At 35.2% G+C, this 13,323-nt stretch overlaps 1 protein-coding gene across 2 annotated transcripts; it reads right to left on the bottom strand.

Moving 5' to 3' along the window:
- Positions 1-1,820: 1,820 nt before the first annotated feature.
- On the bottom strand, positions 1,821-12,443 carry SLC35A3 (solute carrier family 35 member A3). Of its 2 annotated transcripts, XM_065409509.1 has the most exons (7): positions 12,257-12,443; positions 10,994-11,148; positions 10,791-10,913; positions 9,949-10,120; positions 6,945-7,063; positions 5,329-5,462; positions 1,821-2,223 (listed from the first exon to the last, which is right to left on the bottom strand). In XM_065409509.1, exons 1-7 carry the CDS (start codon positions 12,441-12,443, stop codon positions 2,133-2,135), a joined length of 981 nt encoding a protein of 326 aa, XP_065265581.1. In that variant the 3' UTR covers positions 1,821-2,132. The 2 variants fall into 2 exon arrangements, with proteins under 2 accessions (XP_065265581.1, XP_065265582.1); XM_065409510.1 differs by lacking the exons at positions 5,329-5,462; positions 6,945-7,063 and having other exon boundaries at positions 2,195-2,223.
- Between the last annotated feature and the right edge of the window lie 880 nt (positions 12,444-13,323).

The following is a 13,323-nucleotide window of genomic DNA, read 5'->3' as shown; positions in this document are numbered from 1 at the left end:
ATCTCTAGTTCAACCACTTGCATACATTTTGGGAGTCCTCTATTCCAGGGGTTCTCAAACTGGGGGTCGGGACCCCTCAGGGGGTCGCAAGGTTATTCCATGGGGGGTCGCGAGCTGTCAATCTCCACCCCAAACCTCGCTTTGCCTTCAGCATTTATAATGTGTTAAATATATAAAAAAGTATTTTTAATTTATAAGGGGGGGTCGCACTCAGAGACTTGCTATGTGAAAGGGGTCACCAGTAAAAAAGTTTGAGAGCCCCTGCTCTATTCTATTTCCCTAGTAGTAAACACAAAAGTTCGATTAAAGTCAAATCCATATCATTGCCTAGAAAAAAGCATTATTCTTACCTGCTGGAAATAAGAATGATTTTTGCCCTCTCCATTATAATAGTTTACTTTAAAATCTCATGGCATTTTACAGCATTTTCTGTGAAATTCTCTATTTGTCCATCACTAAAACATTTTGGAAAACTGGTTGCAATACTTTGGTAAACATTTTTTAAAACTCTTCTGTCATAACAATTTTAATATCTGCTGACCCGTACATGTGTGACATTAAATACTTTGATTTTCACTATCTGTGATGCTACAGGTAAGGGACTGTCAACATTTCTATTAAAAATTTATACTTTCACAAGTATAATACTTAGATGAGGAGTCACTCCACATTAATACTTGTCATAAAAGATCTTATGAAAAAAAATTATTTTTAAGCCTTTGGGGGGGTTGGGTGGGGAAGGGAACAGTATGAGTGGATCAAATAGGTATATGTAAATAATTTAGCAAGAGATTTGTCCATAACATGGTCTAATTGCTTTTGGTATTTTTAGGTAAAAAAGGATAATATATGTTTTTATTTAATCTATTACACAATAACTATTCCCCATGACTTTCTTGTTTACTATAATTAGCATGTTTCCTAATTATGTAATTCTAACACTAGACTGAATAGCTACAGAAGACTCATTTAGTCTATTGGTTCAGACACACCGGAAACAAAAAAAATCTCTAATCAAGAGATTTTATATTATATAAAGCCATTATATACAAATGTACTGAAATAGCCTTGGAGGAGTTCTTATGAGTTAACACCGATTTAAAAAAAACCTTTGTAATATGGTACATTACAGTATATACATTATATACCATAATGGATCCAAAACAAGCTGTAAAAGATAACAATAATTTAAAACATTTATTTGTTAAGGTTTAAAAAAAAAATAAAAAAATCACAATTTAAAAAAAATCTCCAAAGGAAACAAACCATAAAAGCTACTTTAAGGTAATACTAAGAAGTTGATTTATACCAATAGGGATAAACTAATGAATGTTATCCAAGCAAGCACTCCATCTTTAACACCAATGCTGTTGTGCCGGGTAATTGCTGGAATCTATGGTGTGTGTTCATGTAGAGTTATTAGATGGCTTATAATACTAGTGACCACCTTAGTTAAGGTTGGAATGTATAGCCCTAACTGAATTTCTCTCTTTTACAGATTTAGGTCATAACCTTGACCTTATAAGAACTTTATATAGTTAAGCAACAGAATTCAGATTTCTGTTTATTAAAATCAGCCTTCCATAAATATAAAAATCTTGGATATGTGTGAAAATGTCTTTCAATCACAGTCTTCACAGCTTTAATAAGGAACCCCTAATCAAAACCATTATATTCAATTTGATCTCTATAGACAAACAGTTAAAAACATATTTACTAACATTAAATATAATCAATTTGCAAAAACAGATACAGTCTGACAAATATTGTCATGTGCTCTTGCAAAGAGTGCATAGGATATATTTCTGCAGCAATCAAAACAGTAAAATCATCTAATATAACCTCAAGTTCAAGCTGTAAACATTCCTAATTGTAGTTACTTGGAAACTTTTGTTCCTTTCAAGTTTTTATTAGCAACTTGCACTAGGCTTTCCCCTTTAATTTTTACCATCAGCTTTACATACATTATTTTCTGTCTTTAACCCTTTGGTTCTCCAAAACCATTAACATGTTCTTGCTCAGATTCAGTGTAGTGATCCTTTCCTTCCAGTGCATGATGAAATCTTCCATACAGAATTCTTGTTGAGGTCCCTAATGCACAGTCTTGAGAAACAGGCTGATAACGAAATCTGCTATGCCTTGATAGGATTTCCTGCAGGTTTTGGATCATAACCATATAGGAATGTAGCTGCTATCACAAGAATGGCTCCAAAGAAAAAGACACTGAATGGAACAGGGGGGGGAAAAAAGTAACCCTTTTCAGTCAGTACAATTGTATTTATATTATCTGGTCAGAAGAAATGACATTCATTCTCTACATTATTTCTAGTGGGGGAAAATATGTTCCTTCAATTTGAAATGAACTGGCAACTTACTCATCTATTATTCTTAAACTATGAGAATAGGGAGAGATGGAAAGGAACTAAGAAGCCTGAACCTATCAACAGTGAAGTCAAAAACATGATATTTCACTGAAGTACGCCAAAGATTAAACAGTATTGTCTTTTCATGAAGCAATTGCCAAAGGATAATCAGTCTAGCTGCATATTCTTAGTCCCTTTTGTCTCCCCATCTACAATACATAAGCATGCAAAACTAACCACAGTAGTTATATTTGTTTGCTGTCCAACCATGTTTTAACATAGTTTTGCCAGTCCTATGTGCAATGTGTCAAACAGTGTTAAAGTTTTTCTGTATTAGAGACCTAAGCTAGGATATGTTTATTTTAAACCCTGTTATGGGAGACAATGTGCCGAATCATATCAGAACACAGATGAGCAGCAACCAGATTGTTGTTGTTACATTTAAACTGGTTCTTGGGTAGATAGGGTTTAATTGTTGTAATATGGTGTTTATGTAAACATACACACTATATATTTTATATTACATATACATACATACAGACATCTTTTTTATGAAGTACTGGTACTCAAATACTATAGGGAGACTTTACAATTTTCTAGATAGAGAAATGTTTGAAATGTAGTATCTAAGCTCAAAGATAGTATATAAATATTTAAAAAACATTATCTTGGAGATGTGTAAAATTTTGATAATTTGAGTTTTCTGAACATATTATGTAGTATTTTGGAAGTGCACTTCAAATTAGAGTGGTGCACTACATTATAGTCCAGCTAATAATTTATTTAGCCTGATGATAGGCATACACAATTATGTACTTTACATAATTATCCCACTTAGAAATGTTCACAGAAAATGGAGAAACCACCTAAAAATTTCTCTTCAGAGATATATAGTATTTGGCACCCAACCAGCAACATAATAAAGACAAACACTGGCTTACAACTGAAGTTTTGAATCCTGCTTATGGGCTGAATTGCATTTAATTATTTACTCAAGTTTCCATTATAAACCACATTTGTCAGGATCTGATAAGTTAACTATTAAAATGTATTTCTGGCTGAAACTTAACATATCAGTCCTCTGACTACATTTTAAATTTGTTTTTATTTGGTAAAATAAGTGTCAGCTTCTTATAAATTGATAGCAAAACTCTAAAATGTGCAAGAGTTTGGTTTGGTTGTTTGTTTTTTGTGGCCTTATAATTGCCTTATTTCATTTTTAGACATTTTGGAAAATATTAACAACAGAATGCAACTTACCTTTTTAAACATTACAAATAATTCTAGTTTGCTTTGGAAAGAAACTTCTGCGCATCGCAAACAACTACTTTTCAAAACTATTTTCCACTCAGAATCTTTAGTCCATTCTGAATAATGTAGATCCATTACAAATATGTGCAAAGTCCCATTAACTTAACTGAAATTTGGCGGCATATTGCCACAATGATGTGTTGCAGTATTAAAAGCCATTATAGCACAATTTATCAATGTACAAGAAGGGCAGTATACAAGACCTTACAAAATCTGAAGAATCATAAGGTCAAATGACATTGTATTAAGTCTGGAGGGTCTTGGAATTTGTGTCTTTTTTTAAATAAAATTCTGCATTAAAACACACGATATTGTTTTTGAAAAAAAAAAATCAACAAACAAAAAGAAACTCAGGAGACCTGGATTATATTCCTGGCTCTGCCACTGGCCTTGGGTAAGTCATTTCACCCTCCCATGTCCCAGGTTCCCCATCTGTATAATGGGGATAATGGTACTTACCTCCTTTGTAAAGCACTATGTAAGAACTAGGTATTATTATTAAACCATCACTCATCTTATCCCAAGGAACACGAGATATAGCCAATGGAGGGGGGAGGACAGGTAATACTGTTGTGACAATCTTGGGGATTGGTATGCTGCTCTAAAGGGGAACAAAAGTGACACCGAACATGGAGAGGCAACAGTAGTCAGTCTGAAGAACCAGGGAGAGTGAAGAACCGCCATCGGGGAGCACAGTTTGGACATTGGTGCTGCAATGCATATAGGCTACTAAGTTCAGAGAAGTCCCAGGCCCTGGAGAAAAGTAAGTGGTAGAAGTAAAGTGTAAAATTGGGAATGGGGAAAGGACAGACATTTTGGAGGGATAAGATAAAAACTGAGGACCTGGTGGGATAGAACCAGCTAAAGAGAAAAACAAACAAAAAAGTGGAACCAGATAAAGATAAGATTAAGATAAAGATAAGATAAAGAAAGGACAAACTAAAAAAAGGGGGGTGGGAAGACAGGCAGAGAGAAACCACATACTTGAACAAAGGTTTGGGGAAGCTGAAATAACAGGGGGTGGCAAACAGGCAAAAGAGAGGAAGGAAAAGAGCAAGCTAAAAAGCATGTGGGTTGGGAAGGGGGAGAGATCAGGGCAGAGTGCTTCGAGAAAAACAGCAGCAGGAAGTTCATTTCTACCAGGGCCGGCTCCAGGGTTTTTGCCGCCTCAAGCGGGGGGGGGGGGGAGGAAGGAGGGGGATTAGAGAGCAGCGATCGGCGGCAGCTCTACCGTGCCGCTAAATTCTTCAGCGGCAGGTCCTTCCCTCAGAGAGGGACTGAGGGACCCGCCGCCGAATTGCCACCAAAGAGCCGGACGTGCCGCCCCTCTCCGTTGGCTGCCCCAAGCACCTGCTTGCTGGGCTGGTGCCTGGAGCCGGCCCTGATTTCTGCATCACTTCCTGGGCTCTGGTTGGAGAGCTCTCAGAGAAAACATAATATTGTCACCTATACTTCAATACTTGAGCAAAATGTAATGAACTATCATGTTATTAAATGAAGTTCAGAATCCTTAACTCTGTATTTTAGCTCAGGAATCCATCTAATCCCTTCAAAAATAATTTCAACCATTCTTCTATATATACCAATACTCTCACTAAGTACCTAATTTTTCAGCAACTTTTATATTCACGTATGCATGGACAATAACTCTCACCTGGTTGGGACAAAATCTTGCAGCCAGAAATAGGAGATCAATGTTGACAATATAATTGACAAAGATGTTGCAAATCCTTTTAAAATATTGTCTGCATATTTTATAACAGCAGCAATCACAAGGCCCCCCAGTGCCTGCAAAAAGTTTGAAACACATTTAAGATTAGCACATATTTTAGATATTTTTTAAAATGAGAGATATGGCAAACACAGGCCTATCTTCAGACTATTGTATTTAAAGTTATGAAATGTTAATCAGTGTGTTTGAGCACTGAAAACATGAAAATTTCAAAGACCATTATAATGAGATGGGCAAGAAGATATGAGCCAGTGGAATATTTATAGACCTTTGTATCAATACATGCTATATGTATTCGTATGTTCCTAACTCATGGGGGAGGGGGGAAGGCTTCCTTTGGATTCTGAAATTACTAGGAGGCAATTACTGTAAAATTCCAAAGCTGACTATGTAGAGTCTCAGCCTCTTGAGGCTTGGGCTGCCTGAAGAGGAAGGGGCAATGACTGGTTTTACCTGTTTTTGGGAGGCTTGGAGACAAAGGCCTTTGGGGTATAAAGGCTGAGTGTAAACAGACTCAAAGATTTTCTTTTTGATTCGGCAAAAGGACATGTCCTTTTCTACAAGGGAGGACCCAACCATGTTGAAGGGTTGCAGTTGAAGACTGGAGTCTGTCAGGGTCTCCACAGGACTGATGGGGAGCTACGGCCAAGTGCTTGAGATCCTGTTTTCGTTTTATAAAATTTCTCTTAACGTTTTTATCCTAGATTGAATGTGCTCTGCTTTGAAAGAGCTGTGTGGTAACTTGTAACCACTAGTAAGAACACTAACCACTGATAAGAACACTGTCCTTGTTGAGAAAGCAGAGAGCAAGAGCTAGACACTGGTCAGACATGCTTGCAGAGAATCACAATGCAACTACAGGTAGCTGCAGCCTAAAATCCTGGTCAGAAGATAGTGGGGATGCAGCCCCTGATCAGAGGAGAGCTGAAGCCTAAAGGCCTGAGACCTGAGCGGGCATTCCTTCAGAAGACAGGAATTAAAGGTGCTGTTACCTGAAACTGTGATATGTAATTGATGATTTCAGTGGTAACATCTATTTCAATATCTTTGTACACATTTCTTAAAAAGTTTTTAGCTATGTATAAAGGCACTGGGTATATTTTATGCTGTTGTAGATATGGTGGATGAAAGCAATTGACAACAGAACTCTTTCTGTAGAATAGAGATCACTGATTATATTATCAAGAGGACATTACTAGTGAGTGGGTGTACATTTTTGGCTCAGAAAGTTGGTTATGAGGGTGGGCTGTATAATTGCTGGTAGGCTTTATTTTCTTTATTAATCTGTTTTTAATATTACAAAATCAATATTGTTATAGAATTTTATTGTGCAGAATGTTTGATAACTCAATGCTTGGATTGCTAATAATTTGCAATTTCTCTATTTAGAGGTCTATTTTGCCATTTTTGCAAGGGACATTTACTTGCAAAATTCCTATTAGCATTAATGGGAACTACCAGTGTAATTTCCCCAAGCATTTATGGGGGAATAGATTCCAAGTGTCTTTTATGTAAGCATATGGGTTTAGATACATTACCTGTAGAACTACAACTATCCAAGTAAGTTTGTTATATCCTTGAAAAAATCCATTCTTTGACAGAAGTTCTCCATCATATATGTACACACCCATCAATCCAAATATGCTACCAAAAAATCCTAAAAGATAAAAGACAGACTTGAAAGCTTGCAACGAAAAAAAAAAAAAGGAGGGGGGGTGTCCCCATTCCTATAACTGGATCTGCATGACTACTGGGGTCAGCCCAAGTAAATCAAGTTTCAAGATCAGGCTTTGGTTTGCAATATAATAACCATGTTTAAAACCAACCAGTGGATCTGACAGGAACTTTTTTTTTTTTTAAATAGTTTTTCCTCTTATAAGAGATTTTGATCATTTCAGTTATAAGACTGATGTATTCTTGGCTTACGTTGCTTTACAGATAAGCAGATAACTCTGGTGTATGGATATAATTTTTAAAAAAGATACTTTCAAAGGATTTTTTTATTTTAAAAATTATTTGCAGTTTATAATGAACCTTTAAGAAGCTTAAAATCTGTTTCCTTATATTTTTTTAAAAGTTCTATTTCATAAACTTGTTTGTTGTTACAGAATTTCTCCTGAATGTTGTGTTTGTATTGGAGTTGGAAGTGCTAGAGCATTACTTCTACTACAGAAATAAATGATGGGGGGAAAAAATCTATTAGATCGTGATCCTGTATTATACAAATTTTAGAAAAAGATTTAAAAAGGAAATTGTGACTAATATTCTTTTAATTTCTGAATAGAAAACTTAAAAACTTTCTAAACATTTAACATAATGAAACAGACATTACTCAAACTATTGCATCAGCTTAAGTTAAAATAACTGAAAATGTTAAATATTTTTCTGAAAAAGCTGACATGCCTTTCACTATTATAAACCTTAAATTTAAACTCATAGCTCAATGTACCATTACCCCATACAGTCACTTTAAAACCCTGTTTTGAGAACGTAATTGTTCTTATATACCAAGTAATGGAACACTGGGGGTTGGGGGGGGGGGGGAAATCAGGGACAACATCAAACTGATAAACTTGTCTGTTTTTGTAGATTCCTTTCTGCACTGTAGAAGAAAATCTGAAGAACAATTTATCAAAGAATCATCACTTTTCAACATAGTTATGAATATTTACTTTGCAATCATTTCAAGTGTGTGTACTGCTGTTAGATCCTTACAGTGAGGATGACTCCAGAGTTTTAGTTAAATTTTAGACTTGGCCTGGTTCAAATAAATGTGGGTTCCCCTACAAAGTACTTGGATTATGATTGTGGTCCACATCTGAAAACCCAAGATTCAGTGCAAGTTTCTCACCCTCTACCCAAATTCTATGCTATGAAAAGGGTGGGTGAGATCAAATCTGTGGGACCTTAAGAGACAGTAAGCATAACTAATGTATTCAGACCTGACGTGTGTGCGTGTGTGTGTAGACAGTTAGAAGTATAATGAATCCTGTTTTCCTATTAAGCAGGAGGAAAGGAACCAGAAAATAGATTAAGAAGATTGTTCAAATATATACAACAATAAGTAACCATAAGTAAACAGGTGCATTAATTTTCCCTCTATCTTGAAAGAGTAAGAATATAAACAGTTCCCTAAATTAAAATACCTTTTCAAAGTGTATTCAAATCTTATAACACTCTTCTCTATATTCTAGTCAAATTATGAATAATTTTAGTTCACTTCATTGCAAAAAGGAGAGCTCAACGGAAAAATAAAAGAGTTCAAATCCTGCTGGAGGCATTTACTTAAATGTAAATACGTAGACTACAGTTGCAATAGATGGAGATTACATGTCCATCCTCTGCCTACTAGAAGAAGAAGGGTGTCTCTTTCCACGACCAGTTAAGAGGCAGGAGAACAAGGGGAGGTATTGCTTTTTTCCACCTATGTGAGGAAACTGGTTTCAAAAGGAGTGGAAGCTAGTTCAAAATAGATTGTCCCTGTCATCTTCAAAAGCCAGTTTCCAGGGGATTCAGAACCACTTTTGAGATGGTTGGTGTGAGAGAGATAGAGCATGCAGTAGATGAGGATAGTGAAATGGTAGAATCATGATCCTAGCACCGAGAGCTAGGATCAAAGTTCATCCATGTGAACAAATGTGGGTAATGAAGGAATTCACTGTGTCTTTAAAAATGTCAATCTATAATCCCTATAGTCAGAGATATGAGTTATGTTTATTTTTAAATTCTTACACAAATATAGCTTTAAACATTTATTTTGTTCTACTGTATGTTTAAATTCTATAAAAACCTCGTTAGATAGTGTCAATACTTTTAAAAGCAATTCAGTGTTTATGAAACGTGTTGGATTCATATTAATGGACACATATTACTTAATTACTTTATAAGACAATCACACCATCTTTCAAATAAGTCACATAGGATACCCTTATTTCAAATGCTCCACAGTCCAAATTCAACTGATAATATTCCAGCTGTTCTCTAGAACCCATTAGTCTCCATTTTAAAGCAAAGTAAACAGACTTACAAATGTTGAATTAGCAAGTTAAATACAATAAGTGAGTTTAGAGCAGGATGCAACTCCTGGTGTTCCTGTTAGCAAAATACATATCAAAACTTGCTAAATGTTTATGTAATATTTGATTATCCACAGCATGATAAAATATGATTATACTTAGGCCACGTCTACGCTACCCACCGGATCGGCGGGTAGTAATCGATCTATCGGGGAATTGATTTATTGCGTCTCGTCTAGACGCGATAAATCAATCCCCGAATCAACGCCTGTACTCCACCTTGGCAGGAGGAGTAAGCTGAGTCAATGGGGGAGCCACGGCGGTCGACTTGCCGCCGTGAGGACGGCCAGGTAAGTCGAACTAAGATACTTCAACTTCAGCTACGCAAATAGCGTAGCTGAAGTTGCGTATCTTAGATCGATCCCCCCCAGTGTAGACCAGCCCTTATTTTACTATATATGTGAATTTTGTTCACTGTTCATCTGAATGCAGTATCTCTTTTTTAAATGGCCAAAACTGGACTTACCAAGCTGAATGTTTCTGATCCAGACAGACTGTTTGGTTTCTTTTAAAATTTTCTCAAAATAAACCCCAGCAAATCCACTTGAAAAGCAGGCTATAAGGACTGCTATAAGACCAACAAATTGAGATCCTGCTGACAACTCTTTAGTAGTTGTTGCTTGAGAATCTGAGGGCCACTAAGTGTAAAAACAAAACAATGTATGTACATTTTAAAATATGATACAAATTATTTCATAAAATTAAGTTTTAATGTTTATAGAATGCACGTTTGTTTTCTATCAAGGGTCTATACTGCTGATAAATGCAGAGAGGTTTATTGCACAATTGTAAAGTCTTGTATTCTGTTATCACATATTTTTGAAAATTTCAGCCAAATCTACCGTAAAAATTTTTTCCTTTGTATCTTGTTGAATAAGGGATGAAATTCTGTGCTCACTGAAATTAACAGAAAAACTCTCATTAGCTTCTACAGGTCCAGGATTTCACCCAAGATATCTTATGAATGGCAGGCTAGATATTATATATAGTGTTTGTGTGTATTATGTTTATTATTTTACAAAAATGATGCAAGGCTGTAGGCAAAGGCATATTACAAAGTTTCTTAAGACCTGTAAGAGGTTAAAAAAATAAAAAGTAACTCTCAAACTTCAGAGCAGACAAAAAAAATTGAATCCATCTCAGCAAACTCTCCTATCCTATGATTCTACCCTGGAAATTTTGGAAACTTTGTATTTGACTCGATTAGTTCCAGGGGCACAATATAATTACCTACATTCTAATACTTGTGTTCCTTAATAAAAAGAATAAAAGGAATCCCAAATAACGTAGACACATAATAATATTTACCTGTACAAATGCAACTCCCGTCATCAAAATCACTAATGATAACCACTGGTATACACCTAATTTCTTACTTAGCATGGACACAGAAAATAATGCTGTAGTAAGAATTTTTAATTGATATGTGACCTGAAAAGACAAAATAAAGTTATTACTATACAACCCGTTTTTTGTCTGTACAATTATGGAAAAATCTAAAAACACAATACCTGATAAGTGGCTGCATCTAGATTTGACAGTGCTACATACAGCAAGTTATTCTGGAGAGTATAAATCCCTGATGGAATAGCAAGTTTAAGTGTTTCCATAGGCTTGTTAAGGATTTCATCATGTAGCACTCTGTTCAGAGCCCGTAAATTGCACTCTACTCAAAGAAACAATAAAAGAGATAAAGATTAAAAAAAGAGACAGGGAAAACGGGAGGGCTACAAATTGTAACAGTTTTTTTTAGATTGCTACACACTTTTTATGACAACTTTTGTTTTCAGAAAACTCAAAATGCTGTATGATCTTTCTCAGGTTTTTACATTGATTCTATAAGGTATGCTATCATACAAAGTGTCCGCATTAGCCCAAAATACTAAAGCTGAAACAATTATCCAAAATAATGTTCACAAATCCTATGTTGATTACAATTTCTGTGACTAAGAATTTAATAAGGCTTCCTAAAAAAAAAGAAAAAAGCAATTAAGTAGAAATCTTTCCACTTGAAACATTCAACATTTTGCAGCTCAATCTTTTCTTTACATTTATACCAAGCTTATGAAAACCCCTATGTGTTTATGGATGTGTCACTTGAACCAAATGTGAAGATTTTTGTTTGAGAGTTGAAAACCAAGGACAAGATATTGAGATTCTGGAAAGAGGAAAATGATTGTGCTATATAAAACATACAATGTGAGAACTAAAGTGAGTTTGAAAATACAGCAAGTTATTTTTATCTTAAATATTGTGGTTCTTTCTATAATACTGAAACAGCTTCTCTCCTTTCGTGCTTGCATGACCTCACTGTGGCTCATGCACTTGTCACTTATGCTTCAAGCACATTTACAGCTTTGTACCTTCCCTTTCTCCTACTCCTACTCGTTCTTCTCTAGAGATACTTTCTGGGTGAACAGAAGGTGCAGGCCTGTTACCAGGACAACAGTTCTTACCCTACATCCATGACCCGTCAAGTGGAATCTTTTGGGTATATATTTATACAAAATTTACAAAAGATTATATTGTGTGCTTAAGTATGAGGGACAAAACAGAAGTCTTCCCTGCTTGTAGGTTAACTTTCTCATAGAAATGGTTTTAGATCTTCTTTTCACATATTTTGATGTGGGATGGGCAATCTTTTGTTCTATCTTGGCATTCGCATAGCTCCTTATCATCACAGCATTCGAGCACCTGTTTTTGCAGTTGTCACCGAAATACAACAATTGGTAAAATATAGGAAAGCTACTTCTAGATTAAAATCTGAAACATACTGCTGTCTTTGTAGACCAATAAAATGCAGGCCATAATCTTCAAAAATTCAGCAACAACTACTGCAGTAGAGGATAAGTAACGAGGTCCTTCCTCTTTCAATGTCCGAGAATATCGCATAGTCAAAACTAAACTAGTGGTCTGAAAGACCAGGATCCCCAAGGAAAGGTATTTTAAATTGGTAGACATTGCTTGACTTTCAGTTTTCTGAAACAGAATAAAAAGGAAAAAAATTAAAAGTTAAAACCAAAAACAGACAGTTTCTCTGTGAATTAGCATTTTTAAAGGGTATCCAGGGAACATAGTCACTGAAGGGAATTAAGAGAGAGTTTGTCTATCCGATTCCCTAATCAGAAAACAATGGTGTAAAGAATGAATTCATTTCCAGGGGGCTGTATGTAGTAAAATAACGTATGGTGATACTATCAAAGTTTTAGGAAGAATAATTCTTATTGCATAAGAAACACCTGCAGTAATAATGCTCTCGATTCTCACTCAATTTTTATTATTACTATGCAATACTTCATTCCAGTCAAGGGTGGAATAAACATGTTTAAATAGGACTTTGATACTTAAGAGATTATGGAAAGTAAATATTCCACATAATAAGGTTTAGTATAGTAACATGACAGTCATGAATAAAACAGTTCTTTGCACATTCAAAGATCTATTGAAACAAATAAATCTAATTTGACAATGTTAATAAAAAGGGATATAAAAGCCTAAAAACCTTACATACTTTTCATAATACATAATTATAGATAAGAAGAATATAGATCCGACAACAAACATTGCAGTGATGTCAGAAACAATATGCTGATTATTGTATTAAAATAAAATATTCCTTATATTTGCTCTGGGCAATGAAAAATGTCACAGACATCTTTACGATAACTATTAATGCAGGTTCTCCCACTGTACATGTACATTTCTACATATTATCTTCTAATTTACCAATAAGAGACCATATACTAGTCGCTAAAATAGTCCCTCACATTTCTACTTTACAAACATTTGAAATGTTGAGAGGCCCTAAACCTGCTAACACTTATGCACGTTTAACGTGTTT

The sequence above is a fragment of the Emys orbicularis genome, chromosome 8 (assembly GCF_028017835.1).
Source record: "Emys orbicularis isolate rEmyOrb1 chromosome 8, rEmyOrb1.hap1, whole genome shotgun sequence".
In the NCBI taxonomy this organism is placed as follows: domain Eukaryota; kingdom Metazoa; phylum Chordata; order Testudines; family Emydidae; genus Emys; species Emys orbicularis.
Note: the sequence above shows the minus strand (reverse complement) of the source record. Positions and strands in the feature narration are given on the sequence as shown.